At 37.7% G+C, this 25,676-nt stretch overlaps 1 protein-coding gene across 1 annotated transcript; it reads left to right on the top strand.

The window, feature by feature from the left end:
* Nucleotides 1–20,965: 20,965 nt before the first annotated feature.
* On the top strand, nucleotides 20,966–23,233 carry LOC108204150 (uncharacterized). The gene is made up of 2 exons (XM_064086696.1): nucleotides 20,966–22,419; nucleotides 22,519–23,233. Exons 1-2 carry the CDS (start codon nucleotides 20,966–20,968, stop codon nucleotides 23,231–23,233), a joined length of 2,169 nt encoding a protein of 722 aa, XP_063942766.1.
* Nucleotides 23,234–25,676: the final 2,443 nt, after the last annotated feature.

Here is a 25,676-nt window from a genome sequence, read left to right as displayed (position 1 = left end):
TATTCTGTCTGGAAAGTAAGAATGATCATGTTTCTGGAATCTACAGATCCAGAATATCTGGATAGAATTTATGATGGTCCACACATGCCAACGAAGCTCTCTGTTGCAGTGGGAGATGAACCCCAGAAGATGATTCCTAAAGAGAAGAAGGACTATACTCCAGAGGACATCTCATCTATCAGTAAAGATGCAAAGGTGAAGCATCTGTTGCATAGTGCTCTGGACAATGCTATGTCCAATAGAGTAATTGGATGCAAAACTGCAAAGGAGATATGGGATGCTTTGGAAGTCAGATGTCAAGGAACCAAAGCCATTAAAAAGAACAGAAGGACCATACTTACTCAAGAGTATGAACACTTTGATTCAAAATCAGGTGAATCACTGACTGATCTTTATGATAGGTTTGTCAAGCTGCTGAATGACTTGTCTCTTGTGGACAAAGAATATGATTTGGAAGACTCAAATCTCAAATTTCTGCTTGCTCTTCCTGAAAAGTGGGATTTGAAAGTAACCACTATAAGAGACAATCATGATCTTGAAGAGATGTCTCTGGATGAAATCTTTGGAAGGTTGAAAACTCATGAACTTGAGATGGAGCAAAGGAGCAAACGACATGGTGGGAAACCCAAACCAGTTGCTCTAAAAGTTCAAGAAGATTCAACTGTGAAAAGCAAAGGAAAAGCTCATGTCAAAAAGTCTGATACTGAGTCATCAAACTCTGATGTTGACTCAGACTCTGATATCCCTTCAGACTCTGATGACAGTGATACTGAGATGATGCAGCTGGCAGCACTAATGGTAAAAAGCTTCAAGAAGATGGCTTACAAGAACTTCAACAAAGGGAAGAAGTTCTCAAGGAAAGACAGAAACTCTGATAAGAAGGTCTTCAAAAGGAATGAAGGCAAAGAAGAAAAATCTGGAAAATCTGATAAGTCTAAATACACCTGCTTCAATTGTGGAGAGAAAGGACATTTTGCAACTGAGTGCAAGAAAGCTAAGAAAGAAAAGGAACAGGCCTTTATCACAAAGAAGGGGAGTTGGGCAGACTCATCAGAATCAGAGGAAGAAGTCAACTATGCCTTGATGGCAAACATGGACAACAGCACTGAGACTGTTGAAACTAAGGTACCTCATTCCACTCTTGCTTTTGATACTGAGGATATAACTGAGTTAAGATTGTTTCTTAAAACTCTGCATGTTAGTTATAGAGATCAGACATTAGAAAATGACAGACTAAAATCTGAGATCTTGGATGTTAAGAAAAGGAATGATTATCTTGAAAAGGAACTAGTTCAGATGCTAGAAGTTCAGAAGGAAAGAGATGATTCTATCTTTGTGAAAAATGAACTCTTAAAGAAAAATGCTTCTCTTGAATCAGAACTTGCTAAGGAAAGAGAGATAATCAGAACTTGGACTAACTCAGGGAAGACTACACAGAATATCTTAGAAAGTGGGAACTGGAAGAAAGGGTTAGGTTACTCTGATAAAAATGAAGCTGAGTCATATAAACAAGAAACCATTAAAATTGAAAAACCCAAAGTAGTTCCAGTAAGATTTGTTGCAGAATCAAAAACTGATACTCCTAAACAGGTTAATATTGGTTTAATGACTCAGAAACAGCTTAAGCATAAACTCAAGGAGGTTAAGAAAGAAAACAGGATTAAGGAACCTAGGAAAAATAGGAATGGAAAGGTTGGAATAAACAAAAGCAACAATTACATGCCTGTTCCAAATGCTCCTAGGAAAACTTGTCATAATTGTGGTAATCCTAATCATCTTGCTTCTTTTTGCAGGAAAAATAAGGACATAAATGCTATGTCTCCAAAATCAGAAGTTAAGACTAGGAATACTAGATTTAGACCAGAGAATCCTTGTTTTCATTGTGGTAGTTTATGGCATTCCATTTACACTTGTAAGGAATATCATAGTTTGTATTACAATTATTATGAATTAAAACCTTCTTTGAAGAAAAAGATTGATTCTCCTAGTTCAGCATCTGTTAAAAAGTCTGCTAGCACAAACTCTGATATAAACTCTGATAAATCTTCCACTGCTAGTGTTAACAAACTTAACAAGAACAAAGGATCCAAGCAAGTCTGGGTCCTTAAAACTAATCATTAGTTGTGTATGTGATTGCAGGGCAACAGGAAAAACATCCTAGTTCTGGACAGTGGATGCTCAGGACATATGACAGGAAATAAAGCCCTGCTATCAGACTTTGTGGAGAAGGCTGGCCCAAATGTTTCTTATGGAGATGGCAACATAGGGAAAACTTTGGGATATGGCAATATCAATCTTGGAAATGTCATCATTCAATCTGTAGCTCTGGTCTCAGGACTTAAGCACAATCTGCTAAGCTTAAGTCAAATCTGTGACAGAGGATATCATGTCAATTTCTTGGAAGAACACTGTGAGGTCATTAGTAAAAGAACTAGAAAAGTTGTTCTGAAAGGATACAGACATGGCAACATCTATGAAGCCAAGCTATCTTTAAACTCTGAAAGCTCTGCAATCTGTCTACTTGGCAGAGCCAGTATTGAAGAAAGCTGGAACTGGCACAAGAAATTATCTCACCTGAACTTCAATACTATAAATGAGCTTGTGAAGAAAGATCTTGTGAAAGGACTTCCAAAATCAGTTTTTACTTCAGATGGACTCTGTGATTCCTGTCAGAAAGCAAAACAGAGGAAGTCTTCCTTCAAAAGTAAAACTGAGTCCTCAATTCTTGAGCCATATCATCTGCTGCATGTTGATCTTTTTGGACCAGTAAATATAATGTCCATTGCAAAGAAGAGATATACTCTGGTCATTGTTGATGAATTTACCAGATATACATGGGTATATTTTCTTCACAGCAATGATGAAACACCATCTTTATTGACTGAGCATGTCAGGCAGTTGAACAAAATCTCTAAAGATGCAGTAAAGATCATAAGAAGTGATAATGGCACTGAGTTCAAGAATTTTAAAATGGAGGAGTTCTGTAAAGCAAATGGCATCAAACAGGAATTTTCAGCACCTGGAACACCTCAACAAAATGGTGTTGTAGAAAGAAAGAACAGAACTCTGGTTGAAGCTGCAAGAACCATGTTGGAGGAAGCAAAGTTACCAACCTACTTCTGGGCTGAAGCTGTGCAGTCTGCTTGTTTCACACAGAATGCAACTCTGATTAACAAACATGGGAAAACTCCATTTGAAATGGTTAAAGGCAGAAAACCAAATCTCAAATACTTCCATATTTTTGGATGTAAATGTTTTGTTCTGAAAAATCATCCTGAACAGCTAACTAAATTTGAGTTGAAAGCTGATGAAGGAATTTTTGTTGGTTATCCTTTATCAACAAAAGCCTTCAGAGTTTACAATCTGAGAACAAGGGTAATCATGGAATCCATTCATGTGTCCTTTGATGATAAGAAAATTACTGGAATGGAAGATTTTGAAGATCATGAGCAACTGAGATTTGAAGATGAAGATGCATTCTCTGATTCCATAAACTCTGACTCTGAGACAATATCAGAGCATGTCACTTCTACTCACCAACCTCAAGCACATGTTGAGGGGGAGCACTTTCAAGATGAAAATCTGGATGAAAATGTTGCAGACTCGGCAGAAAACACAAACTCTGATTCTGACTCCTCAAACTCTGATCACTCTGCATCAGAGAATCAGGAGAACACATCTTCAGGGGGAGCATCAGAATCTCAGAATGCTCATGGAGATAGCATGAATAATGAGGGAGAGGCATCAGAGAATCAAAATGATACTGGCATGGATCATGGGGGAGGATCTAGTTCCAGAAATCAACTGCCACATGAAAGAAAATGGACAAAGTCTCATACACCAGATCTGATTATTGGGGATCCAGATGCTGGAGTTCAAACCAGAACTGCAACAGCAAATGAGTGTTTATTTCATTCATTTTTATCTCAGACAGAACCAAAGAAAGTGGAAGAAGCCTTAAAGGATGCAGACTGGGTAACAGCAATGCAGGAGGAGTTAAATGAATTTGAGAGAAATAAAGTCTGGACACTTGTACCAAGACCAAAGAACAGATCAATTGTTGGTACCAAGTGGGTTTTTAGGAACAAAACAGACAGTGATGGTATAATTACAAGAAATAAAGCCAGACTGGTAGCTAAGGGATATTCTCAACAAGAAGGAATTGACTATGATGAGACCTTTGCCCCAGTTGCCAGATTGGAAGCAATCAGAATTTTCTTGGCTTATGCAGCACACAAGAAGTTCAAAGTGTTTCAGATGGATGTAAAGAGTGCTTTTCTCAATGGGGAGCTGGAGGAAGAGGTATATGTTGAACAACCTCCAGGGTTTGTGGACACAAAATTTCCAGATCATGTCTACAGATTGGATAAAGCACTGTATGGACTAAAGCAAGCACCAAGAGCATGGTATGAAACTCTGGCTCAATTTCTCTTGGACAGTGGTTTCAACAGAGGTACAATTGATAAAACTCTATTTTATCTCAACCATGGTAATGATCTGCTATTAGTTCAAGTCTATGTAGATGATATTATTTTTGGGTCTACTAATCCTAAACTCTGTGAGAGATTCTCAAAGCTTATGCAGTCCAGATATCAGATGAGCATGATGGGAGAAATGAGCTACTTTTTGGGACTTCAAGTCAAACAGACTGATGAGGGTATTTTCATTAATCAGTCTAAATATACCAGGAACTTGCTAAAGAAATTTGGCATGCAGGATAGCTCAGCTGCCACCACTCCAATGGCAACTGCCACTAAGTTAGATAAAGATACTGGATCACCAGTAGAAATTACTAACTATAGAGGTATGATAGGCTCACTTCTATATCTGACTGCTAGTAGACCTGATATCATGTTTGCAACCTGTCTTTGTGCAAGATTTCAAGCAGATCCAAGAGAACCACACCTTGTAGCAGTCAAAAGGATTTTCAAATATCTCAAAGGAACAGTTGAGATGGGACTCTGGTATCCCAGAGAATCAGACTTTACACTGATTGGTTACTCTGATGCAGATTTTGCAGGATGCAAAATAGACAGAAAAAGTACAAGTGGGAGCTGTCAATTTCTAGGAGGAAGATTAGTTTCTTGGTTCAGTAAGAAACAAAAATCTATTTCCACATCCACTGCAGAAGCAGAGTATATTGCTGCAGGAAGCTGCTGTGCTCAGATTTTATGGATGAAGAATCAACTACTGGATTATGGGTTAACTCTGACTCAAATTCCTATTTATTGTGATAACCAAAGTGCTATTGCTATGACAGGAAATCCAGTACAGCACTCCATGACCAAGCATATCAGCATAAGGTATCATTTTATCAGAGAACATGTGATGGAAGGAACAGTAGAGCTTCACTTTGTTCCAACAGATCAGCAGCTGGCAGATATCTTCACCAAACCTCTGGCTGAAGCAACATTCACAAGGCTTGTAAACGAATTAGGGATGATCTCTGGTCCTCTCTAAACTCTGATACATTGCATAATACTATATCTGTTCATGTTTGCTATTATTAACATGATCTACAACTGCATCTGTTATTCTCTGATCAAGACTCTGATGATTATACTCTGATTTGATAAACTCTGATATTTAAACTCTGACCCGACAAACTCTGATGACTTGAATTTTTCTTGATGAAAGATATTCCTGTGAAGAATATGTTGCACTTAACTGAATTTAGTCATAAGCCTCTCTAAAGTCTGAATTTTGTGATATTACAGCTGTGGAAATCCTTAACACACAATACATGAGTTAATTTTGTTACCTAGACTGTCTTACTTCTTAAGTATTAGATATGTACTCAGAAAAGAATCTGCTCTTCTCCTCTTATGAGCTAAGAGTTAATATATTTCAGTTATGGATCCTCAAGATATTTCTTCTCAGAAAAGAAAATCAAAAGAAAAGAAAAACAAAAGAAATTATCTCAGATACTCCTTTGAGATCTTAGAAAATTTGTGAAAGGAAAGATCCAAGTGCACTGCTGGTATTAAGCAAATGCATCAAAAAATTAAGTTAATTTTTGGGGACTTTTCACATTCTCTGATTACTGGAGAAATACTCTGAGCAAACAAAAGTCTGATAAAGGTTATGACTCACTTACCATGAGAAGTTCCCTTTCAAAAGACAAATGTGTTCAAAAGAGAAGAAATGATATACTCTGATCCATTTATGAGAAACTCGGCTTATGAGATGTTTAAAACATTTTCTTATTATCTGATTCTTTCTAATATTATTTGAGAAATTTGACAATCTCTGTAACATTAGAATATTCATGTTAACACACACCTCACTCCACTTCTGTGATTAACAATTTTTCTTGGCTTCGAGTAATTTTTGACTAGAGTTCAATAAATATTTGCAAACTCTGAGGAGCTAGTGTCGTTTAGACCTTGAATATTTATCTCTCATCATTACAAGATTCTATGATCACTCTTTGATTTGTCATTTTATAAGTCATTTATTTAAACTCTGGTCAATGGTCAGCCTCTGATCGAAGTCCGAGTTAAAATAAATATTTTGGTCAGATAATATTAGTTTTTATTATCAAACGGTAGAAAAACCATTTGAATTCCTGAGTGGAGAAAAACACGGTAATTATTTGTGTTTTATTGGTAAATGGTGCATAGTTGTTCAGATTCACACGCCACTCATTATTACCTCTCCACTACCATATTTTTTTACCGTTCAGAACTTGCCACGTGCCCCACTACAGCGTTTATATCTCACCCGCATGCGTACATACATATATATTCTCAGAAATCGAGTATTTTCTTCTCACTTCACACGATATCTCTCTCTCTCTCTCTGATAATATTATCAAAATCTCTTGTGCGCATTTCATCAAACATCTCATCTACACTTCACGATTTTCTTGATTTTTTTTCAGAAATCATGTCGACAACTGCTTTCGAGTTCAATGGAGCAAAGTTCGTCACCAACAACTACTCAGCCATACTTGATAACGATGAAGCTCCCAAAGAGTTCCATCTTATTCAGGACTTCCTGGCTCACAGTGAGCTAATGTATGCTCTGACTCAGCCGGAGTCCATCTCTCCTTCTCAGGTTCTCACTTTCTGGAGGACAGCAAATTACGATGACGGAAGGGAAAAAGGTTCTCCATCTCTGACCTGCGATTATGAGGGTCAAGAGTATGTTGTTTCACCAGTGACTATCAGGAAGGCTCTTCATCTTCCTGAAGAGAAGAAGTTTGATTCCTCAGTCCCTACTCAAACTCTGAGGGACATGATGATTTTTCTTGGGTACACAGCAAGTACTGACAAGATGGGAGAACTTAAGCGACCACATCTCTGCAAAGAGTGGAGCTTCTTTTATGATTGCATCACCAGGGCTTTCGGCAACAAATGTAGCAACTTTGATGCCATCCCCATCTTCAGTCAACAGATTGGGTACTCTCTGATTCATAATCTCAAATTTGATATTGCTACATCTATCCTGAGATTCATTGGTGATAGGAGACAAGAGAATATGAATATAGTCTATTATGCTAGATTCTGTCAGCTTATATTCTCTTATTGTTTTCCTGATGTGCCCATTCCTGAAACTGGTAATGAATTACCCTTTAAGATCACCAAACGTGCTTTTACTGATCTTATTAAGAAGGATAGCAGGAAACCACATGTGCCTGTATTTGCCATTCCTGTGACTGTACAGGATAAATTAAGAGTAGCTTTACCTGATAAGTATTCAGCTCTATTCTCTGATGAGCATATACCACAGCCTTTAACTTCTACTGTTGATCCAGAACCAGTCCCAACATCTGGTCCTTCCCAAAAGGGGTCAGTTGTAAAATCTACTCACACACTACCCTCTGGTTCTTCACAACAAGGACCAGTTGAAAAATCTTCACCCAAGAGGATTCTCAGGTCCACTAAATCCCCAACCAAACCCTCACCTCCTCCCAGAAAAAGAAGATTTCTCCAGAAAATATCAGACTCTGACTCTGATGAAGCACCTCCACCTCCTCCACCAGCAAAGAAGCAGAGAAAGAAAATCAAGCCAACCACAATCACTGATCTGACTGTTGAGAAACTTCAGTCAGAGAATCCAACACAGGCTTTGATCCCATTCTCTGACCAACCCTCTGGTGCAGAGCCTGTTATGATTGAACCTATCACTGCAATTCCACTTGACACTTTGGCAGCTGACACACAAATGTCAGAATCATTCTCTGAACACAATGATCAACCAACAATGACAATTGCAGCTGATACTTTTGTGTCAGAAATAGCTCCTGCTGTCCCCAATCAATCAGAAGATGCACAGATAGAGATGGTCTTGCAAATGATTCAGGATTCTCTGCTTCAACCTGAAGTTATTGTTGCAGCTCCTGCTCAGGAGATTCATGAAGCTGCAAACTCTGATGCAGCTACTGAAGCTCTGGAATCTCATACTCTGAGCCTCTTTGCTGATGATATTGATGATGATGGTGCAACAGAAGTCACATCCACTTCCATCCAGACACCTGGTCTTCACCTTGCATTCTCTGAGCCAGTCAGAGACATTACAACTGAAAGGGCTGATTCTCCAATTAAAGTACTATCACCTGTCAGAGAATCTTCTCCTATCAGAGCTCCCACAGCTCCAAGCTCTCCGCTTCCATTTTCTGTACCTGGCAGAAGAAAAGTCTGCAATTTAACTTATTATCAAAGGATGTGCAGAGCTACACCTCCTTCTCTTGAGGACAGACTCACTTCCATTGAGGCCACTCAAATGTCTATGCAGCATACTCTGACTGATTTGAGCTCCTCTGTAGCTCAGCTGGTTCAAGCTCTTACCTCTGATAATGTCAAAAAGGGGGAGAAAGTGCTCAAAGACAAATGCAAAAATGACCAGTTATTAATAAACAAAAAGTCAGATGATGATGATGAAGAAGAAAAGAAGGAAGCTGCTAAGGAAGATGTAAATGAAGACAAATCCATTAAGCAGTTGGTACAGATCAGGAGCAATAAGGATGCAAACTCTGAGAGACCCAGAGAATCAAAACAGAAGAACAAGTCTATGGAACTGACTGTTATGTCTCAAGTTCAGAGCATAAGTAAAGCAGTCAGAGATTCAGATGTCATATCCAAAGAAATAGCTCTTGTAAATTCTGAGGTTGAAAAACAGAAAGAAGTTCAAATTTCTGGAACTGATAAGCTGATTAAAGCTGGAGACCCTGAGTCTCAGAAGTTCTGTCAAACTCTGAAGTTTAGAGGCAGAGAAACTACTCTTTTCTACAAATCTCCTTCCTTGCAAGCAATTGATGAAGCCATGGCAAGGAAAATATTTGAAAAGGAGAATCCAGGAGTTGATATAGAAGCTATCAGACTTGAGGAAGAAAGACTGGCTGCTGAGAAGAAGAAGATCAGCAAGACAAAGTCTGATGAGCAAAGACAGATTACTGATTCCTCTCAGAAACAGAAAATTCCAAAACAAAAGGGAATAGTAATCAGTGAAGTAAACTACACTGATATCAACAGACCAAGAACTAGATCTCAGACTCAATCTGAATCTGATGTAGCAGATAAAGGAAAGAAACCTGTTGATGGAGTTCCTACAGCTCCTCCTGTGATAAAGAAGTCAATGATCAAGATAGCATCAGAGAATCCTTCAAAGAGGATGTTAGAGTTGAGCAGAAATGCAAATATAATCACTGATGTATCTGATCAAGCTATAGAAAGAGAAGCTGGGTTGATCAGAAGAAGAAAAGGTGAAAGCAAGCCAATATCTGATATAGCTTTAACCTGACAATGCTCAAGTTAAAGTTTCAGTTGAAAAAGAGAAAGTTGAAGACACTAAAGCCTCCTGGCTGAAAATAAACTCTGAGAAGATCCAAGATCAGAAGAAAAGGAGTCTCTATGGAAGCCTTGGTACAAGTCTGTACAAGGAAAGCTCAATGCTAACCAGAGTAAGAACTCATGGAACCAGAGGAAAGGAAGCCTATGATACAACTGGTCTAGGTCACAGGAAAGAGAAAATCCAAACAGGCTCAGCAACTACTTTCAGAGATCCTTATCCTCTGACTGAAAAGTTGGGAGATGCTGTCACACAGAAGGATCTAGACAAGGTTGAGTCAGTGCAGATTCTTATGGATACTCATGATGGCACAGGAGACAAGGAGAAAATTGCTATATTTTTGGAGTCTGGCAGAGTTTACAGAATCTCAGAAGCTGATCTTTTGCTGAAATCTCTGAGAGAGCTGGAACATTTTCACTACATGTTGGAGATCAAGAATGAAGCTACTCAGAGATGGTCTGATCTGATGAAGAGGACTATCAGTGAAAAGAGAAGATTTTATGGAGTAAAGTCTGATGAGGAATACATTCCACAAATAGCTCAAGATGATGGTACTGAAATAAGCATGGAAAAGAATAGATCTGTAATGGAGACTATTGCAAACACCAGAATCTTGGGTTATAACAATGAAGCAGACAGGCCTAGAGTCATTCAGTTGGGAGAAGCAATGAAGAGAAGCAAGGCTAATGCCTTGAGATCAGCTATATACCAGACAGGAGATGAAGATGAAGAATTAAAGACTGTCAAAGCTCAAATGATACAAACTCTGAAACAAATTGAAGAAGATCTGATTACCAAGTTTGTTAAGGAGAGCTATGGGTATAGACTGATTGGATAGTTAGTTCTGCTGTGATCTGTAAGTTGTAATTAGATCTGCCTATTCTGTAAGTGTTAATTTATTTATGCAGATTAATTACTTCATGCATTTGTCCTTGATTATTTTTGACATCATCAGTAAATATATAGAACTTGTTCATTCTGTCTAATGCACAAGTTGGGGGAGATTGTTACATATTTGATGATGTCACAGGTATCTAACTTGTTTAGTGTGCAGAAGCAAATATCAGAGTTTAGCTGGAAATCAGAGTTTAACGACTGACAGCTGGATCAGAGTTTAAGCGATGATCAGAGTTTGCAGGCGGCTGATTTTCAGGAGCATATCTGACTAAGTAAGAAAGATAAAGATCAAGAGAGATTGTGTAGATCAGGACAGCAGAAGGATAGCTACTGATTAGATTATTTTAGGAAGCAGATAATTATAAATCAATCAGTAGATATCATGTAACTGTGTATATAAACACAGCTTAGGGTTTACTCTAGATGAGTTATCAATTGAATATCATTCGTGTAACCTAGCAGCTCTTAGTGATAAGTTATAAATCACTAAGAGATTATTTGTAAGCTACTGTGATTTGTGAATAAGAGTTTAGTTGAATTATTCTCTTATACTGGTGTTTTGTTCTTGATTGTGTTCACTATATTATCTCATATAGTGAGTTTATTCGGCCTAACAAACGCCATCTTAAATGCCCATATATGGCTTCAATGGAGTAAAATCAAAAATCGAAGGAATGATCCAGCTACTAGTCACGATGTGGACAAAACCTCGACCAGCCACGTTCATGTTAAACTTCCTGGTTATCAAAGCCTCATCGACTTACAATGCAATCCTTAGGAGGACAAGGATGCATGCCTTCAGAAGGAACGAAGTGGGAGAAGAAAGAGGAGATCAGAAGATGGCCAGAATTTGTTATGTTGCAGCCTTGAAATCTGGAGGAGTTGGGGGCAATCCTACCCATAGAAGACCTAGATGTTTGAGAAGAAGAAAGGAGTGCAAGCTTGCTGAGCTTTTGATTCCTATTTCACTATATGTTGAGGAACCTGAAAAGGTTACCCATGTAGGAGCATTACTCCCCGGATACTTGAAAGAGGAACTTGTGAAGTTATGAAGGGACAATCATGATGTATTTGCTGGGACAGTTGTTGATATGCTAGGGATCGATCCCCTCTTCATGACCCACAAGTTGAATGTAAACCCTGAAAGAAAATCCATCAAGCAGAAGAAGAGAGATTTTTCTCCGAAAGGCAGGAAGCCATAAAGCAGGAAGTAGATAAGTTGTTGGAAGCAGGTTTCATTGAAGAAATTCCATTTTCGGAATGGTTGGTCAACCTAGTCATGGTCAAGAAGGCTAATGGAAAGTGAAGGATGTGTGTAGACTTCACGGATTTAAATGACGCTTGCCCGAAGGATTGTTTCCCCCTTTCAATAATTGATACATTGATAGATGCCGCTGCTGGTCATGAGATGTTGAGTTTTATGGATGGCTTTAGTGGATACAACTATATCTGAATGGACAAAGACTATGTACCCAAGGTATCATTCATCACTGATTTTGGTGTATTTTGTTATTTGGTTATGGTGTTTGGTCTTAAGAATGCGGGAGCCACGTACCAATGCCTTGCGATTGGGAAGACCACAAAGGTATACGTAGATGATATGCTAGTGAAAAGCTTGAACAAAGCTGATCACCTCGAACACCTGAAGGAGGCTTTTAAAGTCCCGAGGACGCATATGAAGATGTTAAACCCGACCAAGTGCGCCTTTGGAGTTGGGTCTGGGAAATTCTTAGGTTTGATGGTCTCTAAGCGAGGAATTGAGGCCAACCCTGATAAGATAAAGGCCATCCTCGACATGGAATCCCAAAAAACTATAAGGGATGTACATAAGCTAACAGTAGGTTTGCAGCCTTGGGAAGATTCATATCCAAATCTAGTGATAAGTGTTTACCCTTCTTCAAGGCATTGAAGAAAGTTAAGAATTTTGAATGGACAAGTGGAAGCCAAGTGGCCTTCGATGAGTTAAAAAATTATACGGCAGAGCCACCCCTTTTGTTGAAACCTGTGGTTGGCGAAGTATCGTACGTGTACTTAGCTGTTTCAGAACAAGCACTGAGTGCTATCTTGGTCCGAGAAGATGGAAAAGTTCAGAAACCTGTGTATTATGTTAGTATGGTTTTGCCTGGAGCGGAGCTCAACTATTCACTGATTGAAAAGTTTGCATTGGCAATGATTAAAGCCTCGAGATAGTTGAGACCTTACTTTCAGTCTCATAAGATTGAAGTCTTGACAGACCAGCCTCTTCGTAATATTATGCAGCCCGAAGTCTAGTGGAAGATTAATCAAGTGAGTAATAGAGCTCCCGGAGTTCGATATTCGATACAAGCCACGAACGTCAATCAAAGCTCAGGCTCTACCTGACTTCCTCGTTGAATGTACCATTAACAAACAGGAAGTCGGGGGGCAAGAGGACAAGGTGTAAGAACCCAGTAAGGAAGCGAAGCCCAAAGAATACTGGTTATTATTTTTTACCGGAGCTTCAAAAATAAAAGGAAGTGGTGCAGGACTTGTGCTCTCGAGCCCTGATGGTTTCATTGTTTAGTATTCTATTAAGTTATACTTCCCTACCACTAACAATGAAGCTGGGCATGAAGCCTTGATAGCTCGACTACGCTTGGCAAGAACTCTTAGGGTAAAGAATTTGAAAGTCTGTGCAGACTCTAAACTTGGAATGTTTCAAGTTAATGGTGAATTTGAGGCTTGAGAAAAAACTATGTTGAAGTATTTGAAGATTGTAAAGGCTCAGATGACTCAGCTTGAAGAATGTCTGATTGAATATATACCTAGGGAAGAGAATACGAAGGCTGATGCTTTATCATAATTTGCTTCCTCAGATAATGAGGTCTGCTCGGGAAGTGTTTATTATCAGGTCTTGAAAACCCGAGTATCAACGCTAAGTTAGTCGCTCCAATCAATACAAGAGCTACATGGATGGATGAAATAAAGATGTGTCTTGAAAACGATTGTCTACCACCTAATGCTGATGAAGCCCGAAAGTTACAAGTACGAGCCTTAAAGTATGTACTCATAGAAGGCATCTTGTCGGGAAGTCTTTTGTAATCCCGTACTTAATGTGTTTGAGGCCAGATGAGGCTCAAGAAGCCCTTAGAGAAGTTCATGAAGGTGTATGTGGCCAACATCTTGGAAGAAGAGCATTAGCTCACAAGGTTACCCACATTGCATTTTACTGGACAGACATGCTGAAGCATGCTCAAGATTATATGAAGAAGTGTGATCGTTGTCAAAGATTTGCACCAATTATATGACAACCACCTGAGATGTTGATATCCATCAATACTCCAATCCCTTTTGCAATGTGGGGGATGGACATCCTAGGACCATTTTCACTTGCTAGTGCACGAAGAAAGTTCTTATTAATAGCAATTGATTATTTTACTAAGTGGAATGAGGCTAAACCTCTGGCCAAGATAACCACCAAAAAAGTCGCTCCGTTCGTTTGGGAGAATATCATTTGCAGGTATGGGATACCCCGAATCATGGTAACCGACAATGAAACTCAGTTCAATAATGCTGAGTTCAAAAGTTATTGTGAAGATTACGCAATTGAACTACACTTTACCTCAGTAGCTCACCCTCAAGCAAATGGACAAGCTGAAGTGGCTAATAGGATAATCCTCAATGGACTAAAGAAAAGAGTTAAGAAAGCCCCGGAATCATGGGCCGATGAGCTGCTCCCTATACTTTGGGCATATCGAACTACCTATGAGGTCTCGAGTGGAACAACTCGTTTTCAGTTGGCTTATCACTACGCCATAAGTGCTCATATGCAACGCGTATTCCTAGTGTTGCATGGAAAGTATTGCAATAGACCCTTGGTTTTCAATCTTCTGCAACAGAACTCAAACGGCGTTGCATTATAGGAGTTTGTAGTGTTGCATTATAGCAGTAGACATTGCTAGACCCATTTTTGCTGACGTGGCAGTGGGTCCCACGTGCTGACGTGGCAGTGGGGCCCACTGCTGGACCCATTTTTGCTGACGTGGCAGTGGGTCCCACGTGCTGACGTGGCAGTGGCCCACTGCTGGACCCACTTTGGTGACGTGGCAGTGGGTCCCACGTGCTGACGTGGCAGTGGTCCCCGCTGCTGGACCCACTTTGGTGACGTGGCAGTGGGTCCCACGTGCTGAGGTGGCAGTGGTCCCCACTGCTGGACCCACTTTGGTGACGTGGCAGTGGGTCCCACGTGCTGACGTGGCAGTGGGCCCCACTGCTGGACCCAGTTTGGTGACGTGGCAGTGGGTCCCACGTGCTGGCGTGGCAGTGGTCTCCACTGCTGGACCCACTTTGGTGACGTGGCAGTGGGTCCCACGTGCTGACGTGGCAGTGGGCCCCTGGTCTGGACCCATTCAGGTGACGTGGCAGTGGGCCCTAGAGGCTGACGTGGCAGTGGGACCCACCTCCGGACCCATTTTGCTGACGTGGCAGTGGGTCCTACTGACCCATTTTGATATAAAAATCTTTGAAAATTTTTGAAGGCCAAGGGAATTGAACCCCTGACCTCTCATGTATCAAAACATGTTACACACCACTCCACCAACCTTTCATTTATGTTGTGTGTTGCATAAAGTGGGTAGTCCAATTAACCTACGTTGTCCCGAACACGAATTCTATTTTTTTAAAATTTGTTTTCGACGATCCAACCGTACGGATGTTAATATCTATCAAATTTAGTAATATGAAATTTTTTTCAAAAATTTTCATATTTAGAAGGTGTGAGTTTATAATAGTAAAAGCGGTCCAAGAAGGTAGTCCAATTAACTAGTGTTGTCTCGATAGTGAATTCTTTTTTTTAATTCATTTTCGACGATCCAACCGTACGGATGTTAATATCTATCAAATTTAGCAATAAGAAATTTTTTTCAAAAATTTCCATATTTAGAAGGTGTGAGTTTATAATAGTCAAAGCGGTCCAAGAAGGTAGTCAATTAAGCAATGTTGTCCCGAATACAAATTCTAATTTTTTAAAATTCAATCTTGACGATCCAACCGTACGGATGTTAATATCTATCAAATTTAGCAATAAGAAATTTTTTTCAAAAATTTCCATATTTAGAAGGTGTGAGTTTATAATAGTCAAAGCGGTCCAAGAAGGTAGTCAATTAAGCAATGTTGTCCCGAATACAAATTCTATTTTTTTAAAATTCAATCTTGACGATCCAACCGTACGGATGTTAATATCTATCAAATTTAGCAATAAGAATTTTTTTTCAAAAATTTCCATATTTAGAAGGTGTGAGTTTATAATAGTCAAACCGGTCCAAGAAGGTAGTCAATTAAGCAGTGTTGTCCCGAATACAAATTCTATTTTTTTTAAAATTCAATCTTGACGATCCAACCGTACGGATGTTAATATCTATCAAATTTAGTAATAAGAAACTTTTTTCAAAAATTTCCATATTTAGAAAGTGTGAGTTTATAATAGTCAAAGCGGTCCAAGAAGGTAGTCCAATTAATCAGTGTTGTCCTGAATACGAATTCAATAGTATAAGATGTGAATTATTGTATTAATTTTTAATTTAATTTAAAGTAAGTATTTCTCACATATATCATTTAATTTAAATTAAAAATCTAAAATAAAATATATAAATAATAAATATATAAAATAAAATAAAACAAATATTAATCCACGTCAGCTGTTGAAATCTTAAGCGGGTAAAACTCCCCCCAAATAATTTCAGACAAATTAACTCCATATCAAACAAACACTCTCACCTCCATTTCCCGACCTCGCCACTCTCACCTCCATTTCCCGACCTCGCCGCGCCACAGTCCTGACCTCGCCGCTCTCACAGTCCCGACCTCGCCTCTCTCAACTTCCTCACCTCACAATCTCGACCTCCATTCTCACCTCACTGCAGTCTCGACCTCAATATCAAATTAGGGTTTCGATGTTCACGATTTGGGGATTTTGCTCAGTTCTCAGTTCTTCATCCTAGTTCTCCCTCACGGTGCTCAATTTGGGGATTCTGGTGTTCTCAGCTCTCGATTTGTGGATTTGGGCATCTGCAATTAGGGTTTCGGTGTTCTCGATTTAGGGATTTCAACTTCTCGGTTGTGGTTTTAGTTGTGGGTTCAAGTTCTCCATTCTTAAGTTAGCTCTGGTAATTCCTCTTTTTTATTTAAGATATAGATTTTGCATATAGGGCTTTTTGTGATTAAGATTTTGTTTTTTTTAGTTGCTATCTGCTTGTAATTTGTATTTTTACTTGATATTAGCTAGGTTGGGTGTTGCATGCTTGTAATTCATGCTGAGTTGTTTTGCTTTTTTAGTCTAAGAGAGAGAGAGTGACAGAGAGAGAGAGAGTAGGGAGGGAGAGAGTGGGAGAGAGAGAGAGAGAGAGAGAGAAGGGAGGGAGAGAGAGACAGGGAGGGAGGGGGAGAGAGAGACAGAGAGAGAGACAGGGAGGGAGGGAGTGACAGAGAGGGGGGACAGAGAGAGAGAGAGTAGGGAGGGAGGGAGAGAGAGAGAGAGAAAAGGGAGGGAGAGAGTGACAGAGAGGGGGGGACAGAGAGAGAGAGAGATAGCGGAGATATCTCTGAATAGGTGTACACGTTATTTATCAATTTATCTTTCCTAATGTCCTGCTATATTGCTCTCCATTGTTTGTTTGGGTCACTATTATATGGAGCCTTCTCTAACTGGTTGAACAAAGGCTATATTCAGTACATAATTGGTGATTGTGTCTGGTACTCTCTGGCATCTATGTTATATTGAATTACTTGCTTTTGTAGAAAGTTCATAGGTGGTATGATTATTATAACTTAACTAGTTCTTGTTTCTCATCTTGGCTGTTATTTTATTGCACAAAAAAAATGATAGCAGTTTGGACCTAATTTTTCTTGTTAGTGAAAAGTATGCTTGAAGTAGCTTTTTAGGTAGACGATGTAAAAGCCAATGCACTGTTATATTTTTACTTGTTGATTTTCTATTTTCTGTTCTTAGTCAGTTATTTTGGATCCCAGTTCTGCTGAGTATTGACATAATAAAGTGGATTAACATTTAGGCATTACAAGTAACATATTCATTTGTATCAGATTGCTTATTCTTTAATTGAAGAGCAAGAAGGTCGTACAAGAGCTCTAGACGACTACATATCATTTGTTGGGCTCCTTGCAGATCCACGCTATTGCGGTACTCTTTTAGCATTCATGTAATGATTTTGTTGGTTCATTTGTTGATTGCTTTAAGGTCCAGATGGTAAATAGTTGTTAGCTAGGGTCATTCACCCTCTCTCAGTTTCTAAGTTTACTGTGGGGTTTTATTTGTATTCTGCATGATCCATATATTTTGCATTTAATATACTATTGAATCCATATAGTGCTTTTAAAATTATATATAATGTACCTTCTGGTTGCACATGGCACGTTAGGCTTACCTAGAAGCTTTTTACATTTTAGTGTTTTTGTTAACCTATTAGTAGGAGTAATCTCACACACACACAGTGTGTATTAATAAATAAAAGAATCTTGAAAAATCCTAATTTAACCTGAACCAACAATAATGAAATTTTAAGTAGAGCAAAAATAAAGATAGATATATATGCACAAGACGGGAAAACTCAATGCACAGGTAGAGAGGAGGGCAGAATTATAGAAGAAAGGAAAACTGTAGCCTTCTTTTTCACTTAAATGGCAAAGCAACCCATAAAATCAAATTGTCTAAACAGACATCAAATAGTTTTTCCGTACTTGTGAGCTATGAGTTATTTAAACTGCTTAAGCAAATCCCTAATGGGAGCTTAGTTTTATTTTTATCGTGTGGTACTAGAAGAAATGGTCTTATTACTTAATTTGTACTACAAGCAAGTTTACATGATATACTGTGCTGACTGTTAAGGAAAAGACCCTACCCTCGTTTCCAATAGTCCAATACTGCAAGCCCAATAGTGAAAACCAAAGTTCTAGCCAGGTGGGTCATTTAATGTTGGAGTAGTATCATTTCAGAAGTTAAGTAGGAATAATCATTGACACTGACTGACAGGAGTCCAGCCCTGTCGAATATTCACAATGTCGGGTTTTACTGTTTATTTTTGATTATTCATTCGAACTGTTCTTTTGTGTATTGTTATTGTTTAGTTGTTGAGAATGCATTGTCGCTGGGATAAAGCTAATGTATAAAAAACTGACATTAAAGAGGATAGAGAGGTAGAGGAAGTTAAAGAAGTGAAAACCAGTAAGGTCTCAGAAGACTAAAAAAATGATATGCAGGAAGAACATGGTGTAGATAAGTTGAAATTGATCACTACTTCACAACTGAGGATAGACGGAACAACTTTTCTTCCATGACACAATATAAATTTATATAATTAAATCAAAACTGGTAATCACGAGTAATCTGCTGCTATGCTAAGTGAACTAGTTTTGTATGTTGATTAACATGTAGTTATTTTAGTCTCTCTTTTCTTTCTTTTGCAGCACTAATATACTAATTTTTGTGACATTACTTATTAGAATTTTGTTTTTATGTCAACCACTGATTTTATATATTTATACTATATTTCAGTATAACTGCTGGATTGGGGTGAAGAGGGCCACATAAGACAAGCTGAGATACAGGGCTGCATTCACACAAGAAGTTGTTAGAATTTTGTGCTTTATAAGGTATATCACATGCCTCCAAATACAACTCTCATTTTTTTTTGTCTCGATTATTTACTTGCTTAGTTGCTGTGATTGTATGCTTAAGGAATATAATTTACATACATACATATATATATCTCGATTATTTACTTGCTTAGTTGATGTGATTGTATGCTTAAGGAATATAATTTACATACATACATATATATATATCTCGATTATTTACTTGCTTAGTTGATGTGATTGTATGCTTAAGGAATATAATTTACATATATATATATATATATATATATATATATATATATATATATATGTCTTTAGAGAAAGCATGCATATGTACATGATCTTAATGATATATCTGATTGTAAAACTAAATTTTTATGTGTCTTTTTTTAGTTTTTCTCAGATATTAAGTATAGCAGGGCTGATAATCATAATAAATAAAATATTTAATATATTATACTAAATGCTTAATACAGATAACTGATAAGTTTAATATAGAGATTATGTTTAATATATTCAAACATTCCAGGTTGGCTCTTACTCCTTTTTCGGAATCGTTAGTGGTACCTAGGTTGGTTGTTAGTAAAGTAGAAGTGGGAATGGATGATCAATACTCCATTTGGATAGGTCTCCCGAGATACAGTGTAGAATATGTAAATGGAATAAAATCATTTCTACAAAATGCTTTTCCGATTTACAGCAAAGGGGATGAGATGAAGTGCCCCTGCAGAAATTGTATGGATCGTAAATGGCATCGTCAAGATGTAATTTATGATCATTTAATATGCAGTGGGCCTTCCCCTGGACACATCAAATGGATTTGTCAAGTTTCACAAACAAAAGTAGGACCTAGTGCAACTGATATGGACAGTGAAATAGGGATGGATTTTGGGGACAACTTAGATGCAATGTTTAATTGTACCGGGAAGAAGTTTAAAAACTTAGGAGAGTGCGAAGAAGGGCCTAATGCAGAGGCTAAAAGGTTTTATGACCGTGTAAAAGAGGGCAAACAACCATTGTATCCTGGTTGCACTAATTTTTCACGCTTAAGTTTTTTGATAAGACTTTATTGTTTGAAATGTGAAAACGGAATTAGTGAGTCTGCCTTCGGGGAATTACTAAAGCTGATAAAAGAAGCTTTCCCAGAGGCCTACCTACCTTTATCGTTCAATGCTGCGAAGTCTATAATTAGGGATTTAGGTTTAGATTATCAAAAAATACATGCATGTCCTAATAGTTGCATGTTATATTGGGCCGAAAATAAGAATAAAGATGCGTGTCAGATTTGTGGGGCATCGAGGTGGGTTATACACGAGAAGGAAGGCAACGCTGCTAATAATGATCCGGAGAAGTTAGTTCATAAAGTTCCAGCATTTGTTATGCGGTACTTTCCACTAAAATCAAGACTGCAAAGAATATTTATGTGTAGTGAAACCTCCAAACTGATGACATGGCATGCATCGAGTCGAAAGGATGATGGGAAATTAAGACATCCGGCAGATGCGGAGGCGTGGAAGACGATGGATGCTCGTTATCCTGATTTTGCTTCCGAAAAACGTAATATCAGGCTAGGGGTAGCAGCTGATGGTTTTAACCCATACGGATCAATGAATTTAAGCCACAGTACTTGGCCAATCATACTAGTGAACTACAACTTGCCCCCCGGTTATGCATGAAACCAGAAAACCTGATTCTTTCCACATTAATATCGGGTCCAGAATCTCCATCGAATAATATTGATGTGTATATGCAGCCTTTGGTTGCTGAGCTGAAAGAATTATGGGATTCTGGTATTGAAACTTTTGATGCCTTGACTAATAAGAATTTCAATTTACGTGCAATGGTGTTGTGGACCATTAGTGATTTTTCGGGTTATTCCATGTTGTCAGGGTGGAGCACGAAGGGGTACTTAGCGTGTCCAGTATGCCATTACGAGACTTCTTCTGAATATTTAAAACATAGCAGAAAAATATGTTATATGAACCATAGGAAGTTTCTTGATCCTACACACAAGTGGAGGTTTGATAAGAAAAGATTTAATGGCCAAATTGAAACTGGACAGCCTCTTTCAATTTTATCCGGGTTGGATATTTTAGCGGTGTTGAAGGATTATGAAAATAAATTTGGGGAGGCTGAGAAAAAGGGTAAAAAAAGTGACTGCCCTTTTAATAAGAAATCAATATTTTTTGATTTGCCATATTGGCGTTATAATCCCCTTCGACATAACCTTGATGCAATGCATATCGAAAAAAACCTTTGCGACAATATATTAGGCACATTGCTTAATATTAGTGGCAAATCAAAGGATCATATAAATGCCCGTTTAGATTTACAGGAATTAGGTATAAGAAAGGACTTGCATCCTGTTGAATCTAGTGACGGGAAGCATCTTGAAATTAAGGCAGCAATATTTGATATGACTAACAAGGAGAAAGAAATTTTCTGCTCAGTATTAAAGAATGCCAAACTACCTTATGGTTCTGCTTCTAATATTAGCCGATATGTATACACAAATTTAAGAAAGATATCAGGGTATAAAAGCCATGATGCACATTTTATACTTCATTATCTCATACAATTTGCTGTGAAAAAATCGCTAAGAGCCGAAGTTGCCTTGCCATTGATTAGACTGAGTGCATTTCTTAGGGGATTATGGAACAAGGTTATTGACTTGGATGAACTTCCGAGGTTGGAAAAAGAAATTGTGGAGATACTATGTCAATTTGAGATGATTTTTCCACATTCTTTTTTTGATGTAATGGTACACTTGCCTATCCATTTATCCAGAGAAGTCAGATTAGGTGGACCACTACCCGATCGCAACATGTTTCCAATTGAGCGTTATCTCGGTAAGTTGAAAAAATATGTTCGCAATAGAAGTAGACCGGAAGGTTCAATTGCAGAGGGTTATCTAGCAGAAGAGTGTCTGACTTTTTGTTCGAGATTTTTGGGTGGAGGAATGGAAAACAGCATGTATTCATCTTGTCCAGCAGCTGTTGAGTATCACATTGGCACCAAAAAAAACAAAGATGGAAAATTTTTTAAATTAGGAGAAAGCGATTGGAAGGCATGCCATCGCTATGTTTTGTTTAATTCTGGTAATGAGGAAGTAGAGAATCTAATCATGTAAGCTTCTTATATTACCCATATTTCATTCTACTTTTTTCTATAATGTTTCAATATTTGTCTTCCTTATCAGCTTTTTTGAACTTTTTGTTTATTTAGGGAGCATCGAGCTTTACTAGACAGTTGTGGCACTTCAAAAAAATTTAAAAGGGAACGAGCACACACTGAAGAATTCTGGAAATGGTTAACCGAACAGATTGTAACAAAAGATCTGATTTCAACAGATTTGGAGGTGTTTTCATCAGGTCCTAACAGAAGAGCTAGGAAATTCAGTGGCTACGTTATAAATAGATATAGATTTCATACGAAATCTAGGGATTCCCAATGTGTCACACAAAACAGCGGTGTTTTTTTAACAGCTGAAACAACTAGTTTTGAAAGTTCGCGAGATGAAAACCCCATAGTTGGCAATGTCAACTATTTTGGTTCAATTGAAGAAATATTTGAACTAGATTATTGGGGGGCTTTTACCGTGGTACTTTTTAAATGTAGTTGGTATCAAGAAGGCAAAGACTTTTATGGCCTTACTCAAGTAAACTTCAGCAGGTTGTGCCATAAGGCCGACCCTTATGTCATGGCTTCACAAGTTAGACAAGTGTTTTATGTCGAGGATCCGATTGAAAAGAATGTTCACTATGTCATTAAAAAATTACCGAGAGATTGGTGTGATGCTGATAACCAAAATGCAGTTGAAGATTACAAAAATGCAACTTTTGATGATATTGACTACAATTGCAGAATACAAAGTGAAGTTGGTCATGAGAGCTGCTTTAGAGATGACATCCCGACAACTCATATTCCTTTTCCATCTTAGTATTTAAATAGTTGTAAAATCAGACTTTTGAGTGCATTTGTGTAACTTGGTGTTTATTTAGTTAATATATGGATCATTATCACTGTTTTTTCATTTATTCTTTATTTTTCATTCAAACTGCTGTAATATTCCTTGCACTGTTGCTTCATTTATACTTTATTTTTCATTCAAACTGCTGTAATTTTCCTTGCACTGTTGCTTCATTTATACTTTATTTTTCATTCAAACTGCTGTAATATTCTTTATTTCTCACTTTTATTTATTTATTCTGGTATATTCTTTAAGTTTGTGTATTTTTGTGCAAATATGGTTGTACTAATGTTTGTGTTTTTTGTACAGGATGGCAGATAAGGAGATCAATATTAGGTTCAATTACAATGGCCGATTTCAGAAAACTACTTATGTCGGTGGACAAACTTTCGTTGTAACACGGGTTGAGGTGGACCTATTTTCTTATACAGTGCTTATGGAATATGTGAGAGACTACCTCCGTTACACTGAAGTTGGAGGAGTGTATATGAGCAAAGGAAAGGCTGGTTGGGAGCTTTTGACAGATGACAAAGACTTAATCGGACTCTTAGAAGCCTGCAAAGATGGTGAAGAAATTGAGTTTTTTGTTGACACTATTGTCGACAAGGAAATTGAGCCCATGACTCAGATGCAACCACATGTAGTGGTGCGGCCAAGAAAAAATATAATTGGAGGTATACATATACATATACATATATATATATATATATATATATATATATATTTATTTATTTATATTTATATATAATGTTTCACCTTCCCTGGCATATATAATGTACATATTATCTTTTTGATTTTACAGTGTCTCCAAAGAAGCTTGTGTCTCCGAAGAAGCCCGTAAAGCGTACATTTGTCACAAGACAACAACTCCAGCAGCATAATCAATTACTTAGGAGGTCACCTAGGGGGAGCAAGCGAAATAAGGAAGAACAACTGGAGAAGGAGGAAGAAAGAACAATAGTGAGAAGGAAATTAAATCTTCAAAAGGATACAAGCAGATGCGAAACTACTGGAGAAAACGAGGCTGTTGTACAGGTTTCATTTAAAATTAAGAATTTTTCCTCATTTTCTTAATTTCTAAACATAGTCAAGCCTTGTTAGTTGGATCTATTTTTTGCTGCAGAATCCACCATTGACAAACTATGAGAAAGAAAGACTCGATCATATGAAACGAAATGAAGGCGTTCTTCAAGCTTATGGGGTTCGTAGACTAGCTGCTAGTCTTAAAGAGGGTGCTGAACAGAATAGCACGACATAACCCCGTAATTCTAAGGATCCTGATGAGGACGATGAGTACGTTCCTGAAAAAGAGCCTCAAGTTGAGAGTGATGAAGATATATCAGAGATGGAGGTACCATGTATTTGTTTAATTTTTTAATTATAGCAAAATACATTTCCATCTTTCTAAAATGATTTTCCTGATTTACAATAATGCTTCCACTCCACAAAAGGAATCTTACTTTGAATTTAGCCTGATTGGCCATCCCTTATAGTTTATTATTATAAATTACGAAAGTTCAGAATATAATGGCTGTTTGTATTTACAAATAAACCTTCTGTGTAGTCAGCTATACTTCACATTTTGAATTTTACGATTTTGTGGGCACTTAAGGTATCAAAATTGGAGATAGAACAGGTGATAGATTGTTAAATATATATCTCTTAAAAAATGTAGTACTGTCAAGCTGCCACTTAAAGCACCTACTTTTGAATAGTTATAAAATTCTCACGGAGCTGATTTATTGTATTCAGGGACAAAGATAGTGAGTCTAGACCAGCATGTGCCTTTTCGACCTAAAACAAGGATATACATATATACATATATATATATAGAGAGACCAAAACTAAGTATAGTAAGAATGTTGAAAATTGTCTAAGTGTTACAATAGGTTTGTTATTTACCTAGACAATATATCACCGCCTTACTGTAGTATGACAATAATTATTAAATTACATGCCAGAACTAAAAGTTAAACTTAAGGTCGTATAAAAAGGCTATGTCTGACAAGGGTGTGGATGGGAGCCAGATTCGTACTTTTATGATAATCAGGACTCTTGGAAATGTATCTGAAATTAGACACGGGGCCGAGGACTCGGGAATTAAGCTTAATGCGAGTAAAAGTTTATATAGACTGATTTATTTTACATTCATAAAAGTAGTGTCTATTGCACATAAATCACATACAATTAATTACATGTTATATTATAGTATAAAACTAATAAAATAACATCGAAACAAGTCAATCATGGACCTTGATCTCTATAAACAAGTTGCAAGACCTTAATGTTCATTTGATACAATTAATCACTTTGTATATTTTCAAATTTAGAGATAAAATGATAATAATGATACAATTGCATGATTACAGAGAAAAAGAGTTGCCAAGGCAAATAAGACAGGGGTGGGACGTAG

Source organism: Daucus carota, chromosome 2 (genome assembly GCF_001625215.2).
Source record: "Daucus carota subsp. sativus chromosome 2, DH1 v3.0, whole genome shotgun sequence".
Taxonomy (NCBI): Eukaryota; Viridiplantae; Streptophyta; class Magnoliopsida; order Apiales; family Apiaceae; genus Daucus; species Daucus carota.
This window is presented reverse-complemented; position numbering and strand designations above follow the sequence as displayed.

Coding starts and splice junctions, on each gene's coding strand:
- LOC108204150 (XM_064086696.1), top strand. CDS start 20,966: ATGAAACCAGAAAACCTGATTCTTTCCACATTAATATCGGGTCCAGAA. Junction 22,420..22,518: donor GAAGTAGAGAATCTAATCAT/GTAAGCTTCTTA, acceptor TTGTTTATTTAG/GGAGCATCGAGCTTTACTAG.